The sequence below is a fragment of the Oculina patagonica genome, chromosome 5 (assembly GCF_052425735.1).
Source record: "Oculina patagonica isolate OP01 chromosome 5, crgOcupat, whole genome shotgun sequence".
Lineage (NCBI taxonomy): Eukaryota > Metazoa > Cnidaria > Anthozoa > Scleractinia > Oculinidae > Oculina > Oculina patagonica.
The window spans coordinates 23,284,690-23,306,907 of record NC_135762.1 but is presented as its reverse complement, the minus strand read 5'-3'; the positions used below and the strand labels follow the sequence as shown (position 1 = coordinate 23,306,907).

General features: G+C 38.8%; 3 protein-coding genes across 6 annotated transcripts in view; 1 reads left to right on the top strand and 2 right to left on the bottom strand.

Moving 5' to 3' along the window:
• Nucleotides 1-1,810: 1,810 nt before the first annotated feature.
• LOC144655265 (uncharacterized) lies at nucleotides 1,811-3,471 on the top strand. Its single transcript, XM_078515482.1, has one exon. The coding sequence runs from the start codon at nucleotides 2,065-2,067 to the stop codon at nucleotides 2,779-2,781; it is 717 nt and encodes a 238-aa protein (XP_078371608.1). The 5' UTR covers nucleotides 1,811-2,064; the 3' UTR covers nucleotides 2,782-3,471.
• A 324-nt stretch (nucleotides 3,472-3,795) lies between these two features.
• Nucleotides 3,796-8,113, bottom strand: LOC144654673 (uncharacterized). 2 transcript variants are annotated; one of them, XM_078514873.1, is made up of 2 exons: nucleotides 8,025-8,113; nucleotides 3,796-4,846 (listed from the first exon to the last, which is right to left on the bottom strand). In XM_078514873.1, exons 1-2 carry the CDS (start codon nucleotides 8,110-8,112, stop codon nucleotides 4,020-4,022), a joined length of 915 nt encoding a protein of 304 aa, XP_078370999.1. In that variant the 5' UTR covers nucleotide 8,113; the 3' UTR covers nucleotides 3,796-4,019. The 2 variants fall into 2 exon arrangements, with proteins under 2 accessions (XP_078370999.1, XP_078371000.1); XM_078514874.1 differs by lacking the exon at nucleotides 8,025-8,113 and adding an exon at nucleotides 5,577-5,620.
• Nucleotides 8,114-8,165: 52 nt separating this feature from the next.
• The window catches only part of LOC144653371 (synapsin-2-like), a 67,900-nt gene continuing 53,847 nt past the window's right edge, over nucleotides 8,166-22,218 (bottom strand). Inside the window, exons 6-12 of one of the 3 annotated variants that reach the window (XM_078513346.1) lie at nucleotides 21,678-21,740; nucleotides 13,015-13,157; nucleotides 12,569-12,643; nucleotides 12,390-12,495; nucleotides 11,484-11,625; nucleotides 10,607-10,630; nucleotides 8,166-9,818 (exon numbers count right to left, since the gene is read on the bottom strand). In XM_078513346.1, the coding sequence (XP_078369472.1) occupies nucleotides 9,712-9,818; nucleotides 10,607-10,630; nucleotides 11,484-11,625; nucleotides 12,390-12,495; nucleotides 12,569-12,643; nucleotides 13,015-13,157; nucleotides 21,678-21,740 (660 nt within the window). In that variant the 3' untranslated portion in view covers nucleotides 8,166-9,711. Of the gene's footprint in view, nucleotides 9,819-10,594; nucleotides 10,631-11,483; nucleotides 11,626-12,389; nucleotides 12,496-12,568; nucleotides 12,644-13,014; nucleotides 13,158-21,677; nucleotides 21,741-22,218 lie in introns of all 3 variants that reach the window. The other 2 variants (XM_078513348.1, XM_078513347.1) reach the window with 2 other exon arrangements.

The window sequence follows — 22,218 nt, the reverse complement described above, 5'->3', positions numbered from 1 at the left end:
AACAGTTCGCTATTGGAAGCCCATCAAGTGCTAGTAGGTGGCTCAATTTATAGGCTCTGTCTTTTTGCGTCAAATAGGAATATTTTATATATAATGGAACATTGAAATGGTATTTATTAAAACGTCAGGCCATACGAGTCGGTCAAATCCTTGCCACCTGTTAGCTGAGTAAACTTCAACTGATGTACCAAGGTCATTTTTGTTTAAAATTTTTGTTTGAAACTATCGCTTCAAGAAAAAGCTTTTTGTTTCAAAATATTTTTTCAATAGCATATTTTCAGTTAATTTGCATCTCCTTATAGAGTTCTTCCTTCCATGTAGCAGAAGTGTTGTGATCGTAAAATTTGAAAAGCACAGCGCAAGCTTAGACTCGTACCCAGTCGCTTCTCTTGCACTATGAGCGGCGCGCGATGCATCAAGGGAAGGAAGAACCATCAACCCCTTCGAGCGTAGCGAAAAAACGAGTAACGAAGTAGTGACTGGGTACGAGTCTGGCGCAAGCTATTTGAGTCTGTATCGCAAAATCCAAAAATGGCAAAAAGCTTCGGAATTTCAATTTATAAGAAGTTATTCCAAACTTATCCCAGGGTCTTCTCCAACGATGAAATTCAACATGCCGATTAGAGTAGCCGCCATGTTGAATTTCAACACACCAGAAGACCCTTGGATCGAGAGTCACCTCAATTTGACATCATTCTCGTCGCCAAAGCCGCTTGTCAAGATACTTTGCCGTTGCAATGTTTGTTTACAGACGTCTCTCAAACTGTTATACTATAAAAAAAATTATTCGTTTTTCCCGATTGTTGAATTACAATAGGAAAATCACCAGACTCACTGAAGATTTGCAATCTCTTTCCCAGAGCTCGACTTGGTTTTGTTACCGCTGACCGAAAACGCACAGGCTCTGGGGACGAAACTGGAAGATTTGCCAACTTCTCACCTAGGCCTCCGCGACTATTTTAAAATTCAAAATGGCGGCTAGCTTGAGTTGAAAGGCGGAGAAGCTGGGGATTTGCCGCCTGTAATAGTATAAACAATCACACATCAGATTACTGTTAATCCCCCCTCCCTCAGCAACGCTTTCAGTTAGAGAATCTGATGGGGCATACCTTAGGAGATAATGGATAGATTTTACCTAAATGCTACACTGTAAGAGTTGACACTCGTTAGCGCCTGTACTTGGCTGAGGAAAAAAATGCTGGAAGTATTTATTTTCTAAATGCACTAATGAGAAGGCGCCAAAAACACTTGTCACTTCTGTGGTAATAATTTATATAACAAACAACAGAGTAATTCTCTTGATACTTATCATATAAGAAATTTCTTAAAGTTTGTTTCTAGAGTTGTTTTACCAAAATAAAGTCGAGATAAAGTTACTGTTAAAACGCAAACTTTCAAAATCTCGGAAGAAAGATTTTGTGCTTGCAGCATAAAAACGTGCAAGGAAGCCAGAATACTAGACAAATTTTATACCACTAATAACGTTTCAGTGTTTTTTCACACTTCACCTTGATTTAAACGTCAGAAACTCTTTTAATTATTGCCACTAAGTTTGGCAAGCAGGTGATGTGTTTTGTTTACATTTTCTTAAGTACTTCCGACCAGAAGAAATATTGCTAACGAGCTATAAGCACTCCTAAACTGAGACTTTTACCTGGTGGTATTAGCTAACAGCCGTTATAAGAGGCTTTCGCTAGAGTATCATAATTGATTCGACAATAAGTACTGAAGAATTCGATAAAGCTTGAAATTGGTTGACTTCGACACAAGTTTTTGCTTGTCTACGTGTTTGGTTTGGTCGTCATGGTTTTAATCACAACCAAACGAACTGTGATAAAGACAAACATCTTCACATAGTTACTATTCAGTTGATCAAAGACTAAAGACATCGGTTACCACTGAAAAAATACTTTTACAGTGACAAATGCAAGTGCTTGGGAACAAGATGAGCGGGTCTGTATTTTAAGTTGCTACGAAAACATTTTAGTTATTTATATTTAAAGTCTGCTAAATAGCCGTGTGTCAGCGAGAACAACAGTGACATAACTTTTGCGGTTAAATATTATGCAAGGCCAGGAAGCAGAATTTGATGGTGCGCTAAAACTTCCAGCTTTGATGTCACGAAAATCTAAGAGTGAGCCTACGAAGGATGCCGCACTTGAAACGCCGAATGGATTGCATGCTACAAGCAAAGCGGAGACTTTACCAAACATATTTTTAAGTGACAAGAGCAATGTTAAGAGAGTTACCTTTGAAGATGGTATACAATACGTGGAGGCGAATCAAGAACAAGATTTAAGGTTGCCGAATATTCACGAGACGGCATCTAGTACGTCTTTGGAAGATAAACGATTTGACGAGAATTGTCAAACAGATAAAAACGATTTGACTAGTTTAGAAAATGGACGAGAAACTGAAAGCCACTTTTCTAAAAAGGATAATGCTATAGGCGATAAAGAAAGCTTTCCACAAATGATGAAAAACTATGAATACCAACGGGATCTTCGCTACACTCAGTGTTCCCAAAAACTATCGCGGAAGAAATATTCCTATTTTCCGCGCTTTCCTTCTCCGAAACCCTTGAACAAGAGAGAGAAACTGAAAAAGGAAATGGAAGAGAAGGCATCAAAGAAACGCGAAGAAGTTATTCACCCAGGAAGCCTCCGGACGAAGGAAGAATACTCTAAGATATTTCTTTCACTGAGGAAAGTTGAAAAACAGTTTGTGAAGAAACACAAGCTGTCGTGTCGCCCTATGGATTCGCCATTTTTTCTGGATTAATTGAACATATCTGGCGTATAAAACATGCCCTACATTTAAGACGTGACCAGACAAGCAGAATAATTTAAAATGTTTTCAAAGAATTGAGTGAATTCTCGCGCTATGGTTGCTTAGGAACAGAAGTGTCGATCAGGCTTCTTGGTCAGCGGTTGGTCGCTGGGCACAAGATTGCCAAGAAGTGCGTACGATATCATCTATGACTGTAGTCAAGTTAATTACACCGTCTCCAAGTCAGGTTCCTTGATTCCTTGGGCGGGTCAAGGATTCGATCAGGACCACATTAGTGGGAGGCCATCGTAGTGGCTGCGCCATCCTTGCTTACACATTCCGGAATTGGATTTTGGGCTTACCCATATTTACTTCTTGTTCAAGTGTTTTTAGAAAAAAGTTTTATAAGAGTTACCTTAGCCGCCAAAAACAAAATGGAATTCTTGATTAAGTAAATAATATTTGATTGTCTATTGTGTTTTCCGATTACTCAATCTTAACATCTATATTTTGGTTTTTATTCTTATTGTTGTAATGCTGTTCATATTTTTTATTAATAATGATATTTAATATATTGTTATATAATTGTATATATTGTTAACTTATAGATAGGAGGGCCACGAGCTGGTTATCAGTTGTTTTGTACTGTCAAATGTTATCCTCATAAAATAACTTGGTTTCTTACTTGCTTACTTACTTACTTTTATTCATACTTTCTGAATTTTATTTTAAACTGCTTTGTAGACCCGTAAGAGGAGCTGAAAGTGTAATAATATTGCCAGGGTTTTCTACTCTTTACCGTGTTTTTTAAATAAAGATTATCCATCCATCCAACCATTGGTGAAATCACTCCTTGGAGATAAAAAATGCAGTATGCGGACGCGTGTCACTTTCACCTAGTATGGCCCAGCTCACCGAGTCTCTCGTGCTCAGTTGGTTGGCGCCCACCGGTTCTGGTGGCCATGGGTTCGTTCCGTCGGGATCAGAATTTTCTTTGTCCTTGCTCGTGTCATGTTGAATACTTCATCTTCATGATTTTGTATTGTTTGTATATCAAAATTTCTTTGTAAGTTCACAACTGATCTGAGCCTTCTCCGCCACTCAAAAGTGAGAAGAACTATGCATGGGATTAATAAGTTTCCATGACGACTATCAATGTGAACAATTATTTAATTAACCAGCAGTTAGTGAAATTTGTTGATATACTGTAGCTAGCATTCTATTGAGAAAAATCCTCAAATTTACACAAATCACTTCACATCTTTGTACCTCGAAAGCGAATGGCGATGTTTAAATTCTCTCAGTTTTCTTTCAATTTCTCGTTCCTGATGAATCATTCTTTCACTTATTTTGCCTTTTGCCCAATGTGGCGACATAGACTCCGCACGATCGCCCGTTGATTTCGTTTGAAGACAGGGGAAGTAGGAAAATCTTGGATTTGAAGTACGCCCAAAAGTACCTTCGGAAGAAGAGAGTTCCGTCTCCATCCATTCCCGAGAGATCATCCTTTGCTCTCTGATTTCTTTTATTTTTGCCTCTTCTCTCATTTGTCTGTCTATTTTGAGTATGTCATCGGTCAATTTGTTGAAAACACTGCGAGGAATTTCATAGCTATCGCGCAAGCCCAATGCAATGCTCCATCTTTCTGTTGGTTTACTTCTAGCGCTCTCCGACGTTAGCGTTGTTGAAGCGAGCGAAGGCAAATGTAAATTGCCCCGTCGTCTTTCATGTGTAGTAAATTTTGCTGTTTCACTTTGACTCTTTTTCAAAATTTCTTGTGATTGAAGAGTTGCCTTTGGTGATGAAGATTTTCTAGCGAACGTTTTTGCCGAGTTTTTCGTTAGGCCATTGTCTGTTGCGAGTTCAGGAAAGCGAACGAAAGCATCTTTTTGTTTTTTGTTGCGCGAACCTTTCTTCTTAGTCTTAGCGCCTCTTTTTGCTTTTTGTTTACTCTTTGAGCCATTGTTGTCAGTTATCGAGGGAAGGAAAGCCTCTTCTTTGTTTTCAGAAGTTGAATGCAAAACCATCCTACAAGGTGACGAATGTCCGGTTGATGACGGCAAAGTATATGAAGTTTCTGTGGAGAAAGATAGAAGTTTTTGATTCGACGCATGTTGGTTTACTAAATTGCTGAAAACTAGTCATAGCAACAGTAATTTATCGTGCCGGCTCCGTTTACATAAAACGCCCTCGTTTCATAAATTATGCTCGAAAAACGGTCCGAATAATAGTCCAGTTCTCAATGCAATTGAATAGAAGCTAGAAAGTGTACTTAATTGTTGCTGAAATAATGCAAAGTTTGCAACGGATGTTTACTGTTTTGGCTAAAAAATGCCTAATTTAATAAGTTTCGCAACAACAGCTGAATAAATTTTACAGTTAACCCCCTACTGATCCATTCTAATCCACCTGCCGGCGCCTAAGTATTCCTGATTCTATCCTGATTTATGTTTCTATCTACATCAACAAAGCACTTTTGTCAGTTCAGCATCAAGATGAAAGCTCAACTGAAACAGATTTTGGGCGATGTTATGGTCATGTCTTTGAAAGAAATATTGGTGAAAAACTCGCCCCTTTATTAAAGGCACAAAAAGTGTGAATTTAAAGAAGGGATCAAACTATCCCCATGAAAACTTTATGAAAGCTTTCACGAATTTAACAAAACTAGCCAGTAAAAAGCTTTGTTTACAGAATTTGTCAGACAGTTGTCTTCTGTATAATAATGCTAAGAAATAAACAACAGAACTTTTGAAGCAAAATAACTGACCTTTAACGTAAAAAATGGTTTTCAAAGAGAAGCGTCTTACGTTATCTCCATGTTTTTTCTTGCGATGATGGAAAGAGTTTCTTAATTTTAGTAGCTTTTGGCAATGCGAATCAGTGCACTTCAGTGTTTTAAACCCTACTTGAAGTTAAGCCCTTCTTGAATGCAATAGCTTTTAGTCCAAACAAAAATGAATATTAATTTCGTTTCTTTTGATGCCCAAACAATCGCCACATTTGCATTATGGCGCCACTTGACTACAACCACCAGAATTCTTCAATTTGTCTTTTTTTCGTGTTAATTAGGACAATTGATATTTAAACCACAAGTTGAATTAATGACGACATGGTGAAAGTGTGCTAATGTTTTGCGATGCATTATAGGTCCTTTTTGCGTGCTGAAACCCACATCTTCGAAACATCTCTTTAAGAATTAGGTTTGTTCCAAATAACACATTTCCAATAGGAGGCAATGTTTCTTTTGTGTACTTGACACATTTTCATGTAGAATTTTTGTCAGATAATGATTTCTAATTAAGGACCGTCGTAATTCCCACTCTCAAGTCGTGCGCATATGTGCATATAAAACAATTAGAAACAGTGTTAAAATGTCTCTATTATATCGTTCTTTCTAAATGATACAAATTTTTACACTATTTTTACGCTTAATAATGCAAAATACTCTTAGTAGTTTGCCATCATTTCCGCAGTGAAAATTAAACTAACACATCACAGTCCATGAAATGTCAATAGTTAATTAGAATTTTCTTCTCTACACGAGGAACCCGAAACAAATTCTTTTTTAAAACTCTGGGTAATCAAGTCCCATTTAATTTCAAACAAATCACTCGGCAAAAGGACCTTGTTTATAACAAGAAAAAAACCCACTTGTTTTTAACTAGTTAACGATCATGTTTGCATAACAACTCGCCTGGCAACAAAAACAAATTAAAAATGGTCCTCAGAATAAAAATAAATAAATAAAAAAAAAACGTCCATTGTTCTTACCGACGATAAACACAAAACCTCTTACCTCTAAATAGCTGACATACAAGCGAAGTCCTTCAGTCTGAGCGCTGAGTCACTCAGTTAATGTTCCGGTCTTGCTAATGTCCGCATTTTATAAACTGTTCGAAAAATTCGCTTTAAAAATTAATGACCGTTCTAGTGGCCTTATCAAGAATTTGTCACGAACATTTTCTGTGGTGGAGGCCCATTGTTAAATAAATTTGTTTCCTGTTTCGGCAAGAGTTCACCTGCTCGCTATATTGTCATTGAAGAGTTTCTCTTAGAGCTCGTTTATATAAGAGCAGGTCCTCAAACCATTTTAATTATCATAAGATGCTTATTGGTTTAAGTAACCACGCTTTTCAAATTCAAGTAATGTCGACATTTAATACCTCGCGTGCCCTAAGTTTCCGTAACACTTTATGAATTGTTAAAATATATCAAAAATTTAGTATTTCCTAAGAGGGACCACTGTTGCACGTCTCTTTTATTTTTCTTCGTTTTAGTTTCACATGTTTAGCTAAAAAGATACACTTATTTAACAACTTTATAGGTTGGTTTCCATTTTGATATTGGTAAGAGGGCCACCTTGCTGAATAACTTCACAACATTGTTTAAAGTCAATAAAAGAGATTTAACTGCACAGCAACGGGTCCGTTACCATAGTGACTCCAAGTGGTCTCGCTTCAAACAGATAATAAGCAATTATTGGATGAGGTTGAGCATGATATCGTGAATTATCAAAACCGAGGTCTGTGTTATCTGCCGAAGCTAGACTGTCCACAGCCTCTCGATTTTTCAACGCAAAAAAGCAAACGAAGTGAGCGCGAGCGCGGCGCGCTGGGGGAGGGGGGGGGGCTGGCGTCCAGTTCTCTCGCCGTTCTCACCGCGCGCTCATCGATCGAAAAAACACGAAAAAATAGAGGGCTGTGGACAGTCTATGCCGAAGCCGAAGGCTGAGGCGGATAACACAGACACGAGGTTTTGATAATTACGATATCATGCGAACCGTTTATATTGTTTTATTATACGTTTTCAAACAATTTCCATCACTTTCAATTTCCATCACTTTTTCTGCGCCGGCGTAAAATTCGTCAGGATGGCCAAAGCGGTTTTATCTTGTGGTTCCTCCAGGTTCTTCTCCCTCAAATAATCATTCAGAATTTTTACACTTGTTTTTGTTGTTCTCTTGGTGTTTTTAGAATCTTTATTCTCGATCAAAACTTTCTTCCTCTTCGGATATGGAGGCAAATCGCTCAGCCATGTTTTCAAAGGTTTGACAGCACTACACGGACGAGAGGCTTGGAAACTGGGCGGACTTTGAACTCGACATGATAACCCAATATCTGCTGCAGATATTGGGTTATCATGTTAGGTCACATGCTAGTGTATATTGACTGAATGCTCTCGACCAATCACATGTTTCAAAGTAATTCTAATGTATAATAATTATATTTGTCTCACTCACCCCCTCTTGAATTTACCTTTATTATTGCAAGTCCTGCAAGTCCTCATTGCTTTTGGCCGGCGGCCTAATCTTGTTGCTGGTTGATCGCTTATGTATGTGGACATATAGTGTAACAATGTCTTATATGAGGCGAGTTAAAAGTAAAGACAACAAACTCTAGCATGACGGACGGCATGGGGATTACCATTTATTGACTGTCCATGAAGTCTGATATACATATTTCAATACAGCAATTTCAAATTGCCTTAAAAGCTAAAAGCCTACGACTATTGAATCGTATAGATAAATATTACAATGTCTTAGAATATAATTTAAAAAATAATAAGCCTAACTAATAATTCACAAGCGGAAAAAAATACATTCAATAATTATATATAACCTAATTCAGTTATTAAAACATAAAGCCGAGTTTACACGGGCAATTTTTATGTGACAAATACATTTGATCGAGTAGATGACACAACAATTATTTGTCAGCAGTTCAAAGTTAAGTGCGCTATTAATGACCTTCGACAGCAGAGATACGGACAGAGATACGCGCGTACAGTGCCCACAATGGGAGTTTGGGAGATTGGGGACCACATATGTTGACCCTGCTGACGCAATATTTGCTACATTTTATGTGACGAGTCGTCTACACGAGAAATTTTTCGTATGCGACAACTTTAAATTGGCCCCCCAATTCTAACACGCCAGCTTCTCAGCAAATACATTTGTCACATAAAAATTGGCCAATTTTTCTCGTCTACACGAGCAAATAAAGTTTGTCACCTAAAACTTGGTCGTGTAAACTAGCCTATGACCTAGTCAATTTAATTGCATTTAAAGACACGCATAGCCATTTGAGTTTCAAGATCGAAATATCAATTCTCATTTCTGATACTAACATTTCTGAAAATGTAGTGGTAGGTCATTGAAGACAACATTTTATAACAGGCCAAATACGTGTCCTGTTTTGTTTATATTTTGCAGGATCGCTTTGCATTTCCAACTGGGACAATTTGGTTCTACATTTATAAATTGATTATGTGTTTCAACTTATTACGATAATCTTAATTTGTATCTAAGACGGCCGGGAGGGGGGGGGGGTAACTCTCATATAAAAGGGACGGGGATGCTCGTCATCTCCCTCAGGGGTGCAAATAACGTATTTTTGTCTCACTTAGGGTATTCAGGACAAAACGCCAAATATTTTTAGTTAACAAAGTCTTGCTTAGGGTTTCACGTGAAAAAATAATGATGTCCAAAGAAAGCTTGAGCCACGCCCAGATTGGTCTCTTGTAGGGGTTTAATTCAAGTTTCAAGTTTCCGACGAGCATCTCCGTCTATTTCATATGGGATCTCCCCCATCAGTGTTTTTCTATCTATAGTAAGCCAACTATTATTTTTCTTCACAGAAAAGTCGTTCACACAAGTCAACGAGTATCAGTAATATACAAACGTTTCCTCCAAAAAGACCTCACATATTCCGAGCAGAATTTCGCGTAACCAAATTGGTTAATATTAGCCGACTACGGCTATACCACACCGTAACCGGCAAATTTGTACGTCCAGCGTTTCACATTAATATTATTGAGATTATACTCTATCAGTAACGTGTCAATTAAAAAAAAGTTCTCAAATGGCATGCTGGTATATAATTGACCTAAGTAACAAGATTCCAATCTTTACACACAACGTTTAAATATCTAAATGATTGGAATCTAATCGATAAATCCACTAAAAATTCCATTTTTCTTTTTCTCCGGCGACTTCGTTGCCCCTTCAGAGGCTGTTGGCGCGCCGGGACCCCCCATGACTTTAAAAGCACCTGCAAATGAACAGCGATTTATGTGTTAATAGTTAAAAACGTTTACGCAACACACACACACATAAAAAGAACACGGTTGCAAGAGTAGTGTTCTCTCTTGCGAGACGAACCATGAGTATTTTTGACTTCGCCTTATATAGAACGGTTTTTATGCAACGACGTGTTACAAGTCGTGTTTCCTTGCCATCTAAACACAGTGCACGTTATATAACAAACAAAGATATTAAAGAAGAAATTCCTCTACAAGATGAAATAAAATAGACAGAGAAAAGTGAAAGTGCAGCTGAGAAAGTGCCAGAGACAATCTGCCATGTATATCAGTGGTTATATAGTTCAGCTGTAAGAAGTGTTCATCGTGTGTACATACAAAACAAGGTAAGCACTTGTACATACACATATACACACGTATATAGTGTAACCCTGAGACACACAAATAATTATGTTTATTAGTGAACTGACTACTACGCTCAGGTATGTGCACTTTGCTCATCTCCAGACTGAGGTACACCTGAGGTACACCAGAGATCCACCTTGTGTACCACAAGTGTTGGATCACTGAGGTGGGAGAAATAAGAACTTTTCTCCCATTACCACAATGCCTTACGCTGTGCTGACGAGTCCCAAAGAGGACTAAACAGCTGTCCACTGCTAGGCTGGTGTGTTACCTCAGTCTGGAGATGAGCAAAGTGCACATACCTGAGCGTAGTGAGTCCAGTTCACTAATAAACATAATCAAAACAAGGTGTCAGAGAAAAAGAAAGAAAGTAGGCTCTCACCCGGCTACTTACCGCTACCTTCACTGACCGGTTCAGCTGACAGATAGAGAAAGACAGAGGAAGGCATAGGTAAGAAATAGAAAGAGTAAAGATTGTTATTTTACAACGCATCATATACACTTTCGTTAAAAGAAGTAAGAAAAACATAAGGGGCTGTTAAGACAGCCGAGGAATGCTCTGTTTTGATTAGTCATTCTTCAAAAACATTTGAATTTATTCATGGCATAATTATTAGGCATTTTAGCGAAGGGGAATGCGTGACCTGTGAAAGCGAGTCCGTGGCCCGAAAAGACCGCTGTTCGCACACTTAGGTCACGCTTTCTCCTCGGGAACAATTCGGCGCCACTTTTCTCCGGCTTCGGCCTCGCTCGGCACGGGTTGCACGTTTTCCCGCGCTTGGTACCGGTTGCATGTTTTTCCGCAATAAGCAAAAGTTGCATGTTTTCCCGCGCTTGGCACTGATTGCATGTTTTCCCGCATTTGGCACGGGCTGCAGGTTTTTGCTTTAAGTTCTGATCGGTTCATTGTGTTATTCTCGTTTGTTGTGATTGGCCAGGCGTGATTATGTTGGTTTTGCATGGTTTCACGCCACTCATTCGAATTAAAGGATGAGTAATGGAAAACGAACGTTACTTTTCTTACACAACTTGCCAATTTAAATTTGTGTTGTTACAGCAAGGCGCCCAAAAGTGTGACCACCTTTAATTAATTCACATTCTTTCGTGCAACCACCATCCAATCAGAAGCCAAGGACAGGTTCCAGTTGACTTCTGATTGGATTAAATCTGCACGGAATAATGTGAATAAATTAAAAGTGGTCACACTTTTGGGCGCCTTGCTGTAAATGTCTTATGTAATTTAGGTATTCATCACGGCAATGTTAAGTCACCTGTAAGCGCCGCGCCTGTAGCGGTACTGGGTTCGAGGGTCGGTGGATACTGCTTCTCCATTCTTTCAATCACTAGGTCAGCAATTCTCTTCTGGTCTTCATCTTGTGTGTCACTGAAAAGTCTCATGGCTGTGTCATTCACCTGACGGAAAAAGTTCAAAGCACGTATTGCTTCTCTGTTTTTAAAAGAAACGTAAGGTGAGTTCGAACTTATAAAATGACACACTGCGCAAACCGGCGCTTATCTCGATTGCCGTAGCATGAAGCGAATACAGAGTATTTCTACTCCCCCTTTGGATAAGATGCTAGTTCATCGCAGAGTTGCTATCCACGTTTAATTCGCGCCAGTACCTATCGTGGAGAGAGGCACTGTGAGAGTAAAGTGTCGTGTGTACCCAAGAACACAACACAATGACCCCGACCAGCCTTGGACCCGGACCGCTCAATCCGGAGTCCAGCGCGCTAACCTTTAGGCAACCGCGCACTTTCACTTTAAAAAGAGAACAACGAACATTTGGCTCGTTTGCAAGGCGACGGCTGCTTGCTGAGAGAGCTTAACCCTAAGAGGGAACTGTCATCTGTTTTCAGTATGATATATATTCAGAAGGGTAAAAACATACCTAGATCACAGGAGACCCTAATTAATTTCGTACACCGAAACTCTACAAATAACAAGTTCCCAACTACCTATCAACAAGCTAGGATGGTTAACGATGGCGAGGATATAAATGGAGTGAGAGTCATGTCTTCAAGTTTGGCTCGGCTAACTCCTTTTTGCTATAATGTTTAATCTGGTTAACAACTTTCCCTTTTTCCCCATAAAACGAGGTCGACTTCCTGGCGATGCATTGCTCCGTTTCACACCAGCAGTTAATAGTAAGTCTATCGCTAGTGTTAGCATGTTACCTCAATGATATATTCTTTGTTGTCTTTCCCAACGATCGCTTCCACACACATGATGTCAAGACCGCCTCCAAACAAATGACTGCATTCGTCAACCCACTTTTTATACCTGGAGAAGAGAGTCAAAGTCAACTGGGACGCAATAAAATCGATTTTAATAAACAGAAGAAAATGTTCAATACCTGTCATTGATAGCTATCTCCTCAAGTACCGCCGAGCCCGTGTTAGTTTTCCAATTGTCGGAAATGGACGTTCGCCTATAGATAATATGAAGAAAAAACAGTTATCCTTTTTTATTGATACCGGTGCGTTTACCATCTATTATAAAACAATGTGTTGTTTGGGGGACTGTAAGCAGTTGGTAGCCATGTGTGCCGGCGGGGGAAGTTTTGGCGGGAAACAGATGAAAGTTGACGCGGACGTGGCATATTTGGCGGGAAACAGGTGAAAGTTGAAAAGGACGCGGCATATTTTGGCGGGAAACAACTGGATGCAATGACGTCGAATATGCGTCGTTTTTTCCAGTCTTGATTGGTTGATTGGTTCTAACCGACGCGGCTAAGAGTGCTTTTACGAAAATGTACTAAAACAGAATCAAAGAGTAACAAAACAACTGAAAAAACCGTACTTGAATGCTCGGTAGTGGGTGCCAATTTTCTGAATCCTGATGTCGCATTTTCCAGGAATGAACGGCTCTGTTGTAGCATAAGTGTCCGAGAGAGCTACAATACTCGCGATATCCTGGAAACTGCGGTGATTGTGTACACAAACCTAAAAGAAAAACGCGAGAAAGAATTAGGAATAACTACAGTAAAAACCCACATAATAACCTACAATATAAAAACCTGCCAGGCTAGATTTCCATTTATACCCCCTTCAAAAAAGAACCTGTTTTAGCCTAGAACTTAAAACAGGTTTTTATTTCATAGAATTCATTAAAAACGTAGAATTCATAATCAAATAAAAGAAACTGTACTGGGCAAAGAAAATGATCCAAATCCCTTGTCCAATGTTATTTTTAGTATATGTAAGCCCCATTTTAGTACACGGCAGAAAAAGTTTGGCCTGGCTCAGATAAAATAGGTACCCGTACCCCAGCACTGATACCCTGTTTACACGTACTTTTTTCTACCGTGCTAGACTGCGTTAAATAATGTTTTGGTGCGGGTAAAAGGCTCAACACCTTGTCCAGCGTACGCGATTCTGCCTAAGTGCGCATTCCGCAATTTCATTTAAACATCACATACGAGTCGCCATCTTTTCGCCCTGTTCCAAGAAGACTAGAAAGGGTGACGTATTATTATTTTATTCTCTTCGCATTTTTGTATCAACTCCTTACATCATGTTCTTCCATAGTTAGTAGATTCAGCTTTCGGCTCTGGACACTAACGATCACGATTAGGTGTCAGTTTCAAACACGTTTTATGCCTGGTGTGTAATTTATGCGGTTTCACGGTTCTTGCTTAAATCTTTACAATTTATTAACTGTAAAAATATAGCTCCAAATTGCAATAAAGTTAACATTAAATCTCTATCTTTCTGTCTATTTTCAAGTCCTTCGATGAAGCAGGGCTTTCAAGCGTTTAGGAAGAAGACAGTATTGTCAGAATTTGCGCTATCAGTCAGTAACAGAAGATTTTTATTTTGTTAAGTTTGTTCACAGGGGGCCCAGACAAATGGTTTGTGTATGGCCTGTGCACATTTACATTTTTATAGAGAATGTATGGAATTTACCGAATGGTTTGTAGGATTGCGTATAATGGTGCAAAATATATCAAATTTGTGCTGAATAAATGTTAAGTTTCCTACCTTTTGTGTAGTGTCGTTCTTTTGGCTCGAAATGGCGAATTTGAGTCGATTGAAGGGTATTTTACTTTCGCTGTTTACTATACATCTAATTATATGGAAAGGGTGGAAACTCCAACAGCTCCAAAGTAGAACACTTCCAACGCCGAGCCGATTTTCGACCTGATAATCCCATCGCACAACTTTCAAACTACGCACCAGAAAAGAGGAAGGCTTGACGAATCTTCTCGTATCATTTGATCGAAAATTTATCCAAACGCCGGGTTAGGAACAAGCCCTCAAACGAAAACGGGTATCCAAAATTTTTAAGCCGTCCGAATGCGTAGCACCAATTTGTGGTGCCGAAGGGAAACGCTATTCCCCAGCCTCTTTGTGATTGGATACAATTGAACAATGGTCGTTCAAGATTTTGTTTCCTGGATAGGGAGGCAAAGGTAAAACCAATACTCAATAGTATAGGGAGTGATGTCAATAGTGCGACACAACCTTAGGACCCTCGCGCAAATGGCAATTACGACGGCGATGCCGAAAGCGATGCATTATCATTTAAATATGCGTCATTGTAACTTGTATGCGTCAAAGTAAAAGGAGTGCACCGTTGACGTCTGTTTATTTACTTCCAAATACACTCTTCCCAAAACACCGCTCGCACAAACAATGAAAACCTTTTCCCCTTGCTTTAGCAGTTGACTGTTGATAGCCTTCACCACAAAAGATTTCCCTGTTCCTCCCTCTCCAGTTACAAGAATATTGTGTAGGATTTGAGATTGTTCAGAAGTCAAGGTTTCGAACCTAGAAAATGAAGACTATTTTAGTGATTGCAGCCATAAATGTTTAAACAAAATCCAAAACAGAAAGAAAAATAAAGGAACTCAAACACGAGTACCTTGCCATATTCGTATGTCCCGAAAACAGCCCACTTTCCGCAAAGTCGCGATCACTTACATTTTCTCCGGCTACGAAAGTCGTGATGGAGTTCGCAGGGTTTTCCCAATCAGTCCGACCTTAACATAAGAATAGCAAATCACAACAACGGTTTTGCACGAGAGTTTTACATGTGGGTGTATTGTTTTGCAACTCTCTGTAAAACAACTAGGTGAGATGACTAAAATCTGATATTTTTTCTAGGGCTGTAAAATATTTTTTTCGTTGAAAAGTGAACGCTGTCTTTTATTTGAAGCTAGCTAGCTTAAAAAATGAAACTCATACCGACTAGATGTAGGTTACTCGTTTCTTAAGTCAGTATGAACATTTCATTATTACTTCGCCGCATACAAGTTACAATGACGCATATTTAAATGATAATGCATCGCTTTCGGCATCGCCGTCGTAATTGCCATTTGCGCGAGGGTCCTAAGGTTGTGTCGCACTATTGACATCACTCCCTATACTATTGAGTATTGGTTTTACCTTTGCCTCCCTATCCAGGAAACAAAATCTTGAACGACCATTGTTCAATTGTATCCAATCACAAAGAGGCTGGGGAATAGCGTTTCCCTTCGGCACCACAAATTGGTGCTACGCATTCGGACGGCTTAAAAATTTTGGATACCCGTTTTCGTTTGAGGGCTTGTTCCTGACCCGGCGTTTGGATAAATTTTCGATCAAATGATACGAGAAGATTCGTCAAGCCTTCCTCTTTTCAGGTGCGTAGTTTGAAAGTTGTGCGATGGGATTATCAGGTCGAAAATCGGCTCGGCGTTGAAAGTGTTCTACTTTGGAGCTGTTGGAGTTTCCACCCTTTCCATATAATTAGATGTATAGTAAACAGCGAAAGTAAAATACCCTTCAATCGACTCAAATTCGCCATTTCGAGCCAAAAGAACGACACTACACAAAAGGTAGGAAACTTAACATTTATTCAGCACAAATTTGATATATTTTGCACCATTATACGCAATCCTACAAACCATTCGGTAAATTCCATACATTCTCTATAAAAATGTAAATGTGCACAGTCCATACACAAACAGTTTGTCTGGCCCCCCTGTGGTTTCATAAGAAAAGAGTTGGTTCAGCACGGCTAAACCCCCGGGAGGGGGGGTACTCCCATATGTGGCCTATATAGGTATGTACCGCCCGATAGTGTATGCTTTTTGAGGTTCTCGGTCCTTAAGGTCGCGCGGGACCCTTGCTCATTAATAAATTCATAAGCCAAATTTCTTGACGGAGTGCTATCTTGTAAAGCTTTAATTCACTACATTTTGAATATCGATTCCTCTAAAATTTAATAAGGATACTCAGTGATGATGGAATTACATCATGATTGTCCTTTTACTGAGAGATGACCGTTGTCTGTGATGTTACAAGCCCTTAAAAGTTTAACTGCAGATAATGCGATTTTGTGTCCAAGTTTTCAGCTAGAACAGCGCACCAAATTAAATGATTATATAGCCTCGTGATAAATCTTAACCTCTTTTGTGCTATGGCTAGAACGAAATTTTCGATTTCAAAAACTGCTACAAGTTAATGGCTTCTAAGAGAGCAAAAATGTGAAATTTAAACTTTGAAACGTGCTATCTTCATTTTGAGAAGGAAATTTAAAAATTCCCTCTAGTCATAGCACAATAGAGTACACCAAGTTTATGTTCCTCGCGAATCAACTCTTGAAATTCTATATCGGCGGAGAAAACTTGGACACAAAATTGCAGGTTTTGAGGCTTCCGAAGACCTTCCGAATCAATGTTTACAACAACGTGTGATATATTCAAAGCTGTGAATCTATTTATGATAATTTCCTATGTTCCAGCGCACGTGGCACAAAGCTGAAAACAATAACTAGTAATTACTTGTACAAAAGAGTTTAAAAACAAACATTCTCATGAATATTTCGTTTGTTGTCGGCTTCAGTCGTCCGGCAGTTCGTGCATACTCTTTAAATAAAATGATTGCAAGGGTCCTGCGCGACCTTAAATAGGGTATCATTTTTGCTCCTTTTGGCAATGTGTTCCCGGTGTGATCCTTAGATAGGGTACCTAAATTCTATTAGCTTAAATAAACGCCCAGCTAAACGAAAAAAAGATATCTTAAAACTGAATTTTCTGTTCAGGTATTAGAAAAGCGATTTTATAAAGATTTGTGTCTTGCCGTGCGCGGTTAGCCGTTATTTGGGTCGTCACGGAACGCTTCTCCTTCCCTTGAATAGGGTGTCATTTTTCGGTTTTGGGCCTTAAAAAGGTTATCAATTTTCGCTTTCTTTATCCTTAAATAGGGTTAGGGTTTAAGAACCTTGGCGGCACACCCCTATCCGTATTTTATGGGAGTACCCCCCGGGGGGCTAAAGGTTTACATTACACATTTTATTCGAGCCGGGTTAGATTTTCAGGAACGCGTACCAATTTTATCCGCGCTCGGACTACCTCGCGACTAGGTCCGAGCACGGGTAAAATTTTGGTTCGGCTTGGGTAAGGCAAAGTCGTTTACACGAAAAAACTTATCCGTGCCGAACCATTTTTTTCCGTACGCGTACCATTTTTACCCGAGCCGTGCCAAAAATTTTCTGTCGTGTAAATGGGGCTGTAGATACTATATACAACTGTGACTGCACAAATACAGCAGTTTCTTCTTTTCAGTTACAGGAATAACGTATAGCCTATCAACTCGACTTTCATACTGTTTTCACACTAAAAAACAAACAACTGACAGTACCAACATTTTCCAGGAACAAAAAACATTTTTTCCCAAGAAAATAGGAACCTATTTAAGAACCTGTTTAGGCTAACTCGGAAAAATGTATGAATTTATCATGGTTACGTAACCCGGTCTCGGGGGTGTTATGTGGCATTTTGCACAATGCCTCATTAGCGGGGTGTTGGTATATATATTGCGTTGTCTTCATTTATATTCATTCGAGTCATACGACCGCATCAGTTCGCCCTCTAAATTAAATACCCAATGACAAAGGTTGATTAGCGTTTTCGAGTAATGGATTATCATGTTATTATAGTTATATTGCACTGGCAGATGTTCCGATTTTAAAAATCGAACATCTGCCAGTGCAAATATAACTATAATAATAGTTTGTAAACTTCATAGTTGTTATTCGGTTGTACTGTAAGTTCTCGTTATTTTCAGCAAATATTGTTTATGAAATTTATGTATTTGTGATTGTAAGACATAATACAAAGAGGCGTTCACGGCTCGTGTTGACACACCCCTAAAGTGGTTGCCTATTACATGACCTGCAAACTGTGGAATGCGTTGCCTCCGACAATCAGAGAATCAAAGGACATTAAATCTTTTAAGAGATCTCTTAAGCAACCTCGTTCCTGGGGGCGGGAAGATGAGAGACGCTGGGACGAGGTTGTCTCTTAAGGCCTATATGGCTTAAATTTAAGTACCTGTAATTTGTGACATTTAAATTATTATATATTTTATTTTTTACTTGTAAATATTAATTGTAAATATTGATGATAATTTTTAACGTTTTAGAGAATTTTAAATATACTTTTTTATTTCTATTTCTATTAATTGTTTATTTTTACACACGTACACATTCTAACGAGAACTGTATGTACTCCTTAGTGTCCACGTGTATAAATAAAATTTGATTTGATTTGATTTTGAGAGTAAAAAGATTCTTATATGCGTTTTTTTTACTGTAGACTTAGTTGATTAAGACACCCGACAGAGTTTTAACTCGCGGGTCATAGTCCAACGAGTTGGCGTTTCTTACCTTTCAACACTGAAAGTGACGCTAAGACTTTCCTTAAGATTGATCTTCAAACACTTGACATAAAAGACAATTTCCCTCTGTCTATACATGTAATTTCTTTTAATCTTATATATGACTCGACATCTTGCATTTGTCCTTATAGCCGAAAGAGAAATTTGTCACACGCAGGAAATTGATCATGGCACGAATGAGGGGTGTGGGCGGGCGAAAACCAATGTTTACCAATTTCCAAGGTCAAACATTTGTAATTTTTAAATAACAATGAACGAACAATAACATTGTTATGTTATTTTTAAATAACAATGTAGTATTTCATCCACAAACTCCAAGAAATCATAGTACCATTCATTAAAAGCCGACTGGGTACTGTTCAATTTGTTACAGTGTGTAAGGGTTCTAACTTCAAGTTTGTACGTAAAATCATAGTGTGTGTCCATTCAAATAAAAGCTTTTGAACAGTTATTACGTTATTTATTACGCTGTACAAGGTCGTTCTAACTTTAAAGTCTGTGGATGAAACCCTATTGTGTGACCATGCAAATGAAAGCTATTGAGCAGTACTTTCATGTGGTTCTGTTTATTACGCTGTACAAGGTTGTTCTAACTTTTAAGTCTGTGGATGAAACCCTATTGTGTGACTGTTCAAATAATAGTTGTTAGGTGGTACTTTCATGTGGCCGGCTCTTCGTTTTTCAACTTTTACAAGGAAGCTATTTTACAAAATGGCCAAATTTGCAGTTTCAGCAATTTAAGAAAGTAGCTGCTCTTCTTTTTGGAGAAACTGTTTTCTGACATTTTCAGGTTCTTCTCGTTCTGATATGAAAATACAAAGAGAAGTAACAACCTTTTAGTAACACATCAAACACGAGTGGCAGTGTTTCATCGGGATATCCAAAGAGAGTTGAAAAAACGACGCGCAGCGGAGTATTTTTGTCGAAATTCGAAGTGTTTTGATATTCCTTGAAACACTGTCTCGAGTGTTTGATATATCTTCTCAATCGAAGCAAAAACTATGGAGTAAACGGAGAAATAAAATCGTAAAGTTATATGCTAATTAAGACCGGGTATCCAAACCTCCTTCACGGTTATGATTTTCTTTGTTTTAACTTGAAGAATTCATTAATAAGTTTGAGAGTGATGTTTCATTATTCAGTCGGCTCTGCTTTGCGGGAATGAAAAGATGAAAACACCGACCGGACGGAAACGTCTACAGCTTTAGACAACGAAGTTACTCAGTAGTTTCGAGCAATGATCAATAATAACTCCAGAGATGTCTCGCTACAATGCCAGACGTCTTGGAATGACAAAACATATCGCGCATGAGCAAGAACTAGTTTTCTCGATGCATTTTACTGTAACAGACCAGACTCAATATTCATTCTTTTACCACAAAATTCTTCTCACGCAAACGGACCCTTTCCGCCATTTCCTGAGCATAAGTAAACGAAGAATTTTCTGTACATGTCCGGTGGTTTACATGCGTTTCCATCGCGTGTTTTTAGACACGTGGGACAGTTTGAAGTGGGCACTATTCCGGTGAAAATTGAATGACGAATTGTGATATTTCCCTGTGAATAATTGTTTAATTGAATAAATCGTCATTGTTTTTTTATATCTGCATTACTAAAACAGTTCTGCAACAATGTCGGCAGAGACTATGGCTAGCAGTAATGTAGAAGTACTCTCTATATACATGTAACTGCCAGGAACGTTGCGAAATCTTTTGGGCGCGCGGAAGAAAATCCTTACAATATAAACCATTTTGAAAGGACTGTACAAAATCAGGAATGACTAAGACAGACAGACGGACAGGAAAAAGACATCAAAGAGCCCGCGAGGTTCAAAATGTTTCTAAAAAAAATCATACATTCAGTAAGCTCAAAACACTCTGGGAACGGAAGATGACGATTCAGGGGGTATCCGCTTAAAATGAGCTTGAATTGCGAAAAACAGGATAGCAAAGAATTTACAATGTGGCAAATAATTTGATTTGAAATCCAGCTTCTCGTTCCAGTATGAAATACATGCAAAGAAGATATCCCATGCATCGTCAGAACAAGCTATTTTCTTCATTGAGACTGGGTAAGGGAGGGGGGGGGGGGGGGGGGACCAACCGGCTGTCGGTTTTATCAATTTGAAGAATTTGAAGACTTACTTATGTTTCTGTATGTGCAGTGATTTAGTACTTGAGATTAAGCAAAGACTCATGATCAGCCAGTGGGCCATGGGATTCACAAGCGACCTTTAACATTAGGGTCAGCTCCTTGGCGCTTGGGAACTGCTTCAAGCTAACTAGAGGAAACCAGGCTTTACTCGTGGCCAGGCTCCCATAAATCAACCGGTGTCTTTTCAACGAAAAAAATTCTATTTTGGATTAATTTTGATCGTGAACGTCAGCAATTCAAAAAAAGGTAAAAACAACGATCAGGTCTAAAATATAGACAGGTAAAGATTGGCAACAGAAGTAACAATTTTGTTACCTGAACCTTAAGCAGAAGCGACGTTGTTTCAGGTTTAATTCTAATTGACTATTTGTCCTTATCCAAAGAAACCTCCAAACTAGGTGTGAATACAGAATATCGTATATCGAAACTGGGTTATTTGAAAGGACTTAAAGCTGAGCAGTTAACTGCTTTTTAACCTTTCTGAATCTTATCTGCGATTGTAAGAAGTAGACAAGATTTAAAAGGTTAAATCTTGTCTATACTTCTGCGATTGCAGACGTCTTTCTCTGGGTTTTCGTTAGCAAAATAACTCAAAGACAGGAAGGACTAAGTACAGGGACAAGCCAACAACATTGACACCCTTACCTTGCCGTACCCTCCGTTTGCATGGCCGACCTTAACAACAACAGGAAACTTCGGGGTGATTAACTGCAAGAAGAAAGTAAAACAAGAAATATAAAACATGCAGTTTATTGATACTATCTTATAAATAAGTTCAAACTTCAAAGATTCAGTTATTCTTTACTTCCCAAGCGTGCTTCACAGCTAATTTCTCCTTACAAACAACGATACACCTTGCAATTTGGGAAGACAGATAAGGAAAATTAAGAAAGTTTTGAGATAGTTACATGAAAACCATATTGGAAAGTTATGGCGGTGTTACACTAAGCAACGTTTCCTGTGGTTTAGCTAGCAAAGGCTTAAAGCCCTGTCAGGGGGTGGGGTGGGGTACTCCCATAAAAAAAAAAAAAACACCAAACTATAACTATAATCTAAGCTACCGTATATGGTTATGGGCCGCTGTGAAGGGTATGGTTTTCAAGCAGTTTTAACTGGATGTAATACAGAAATAAGAGAGTTTTGGTCCACAATGTGGGGCATCAATTTCCCGAGAAAATGATCAGTG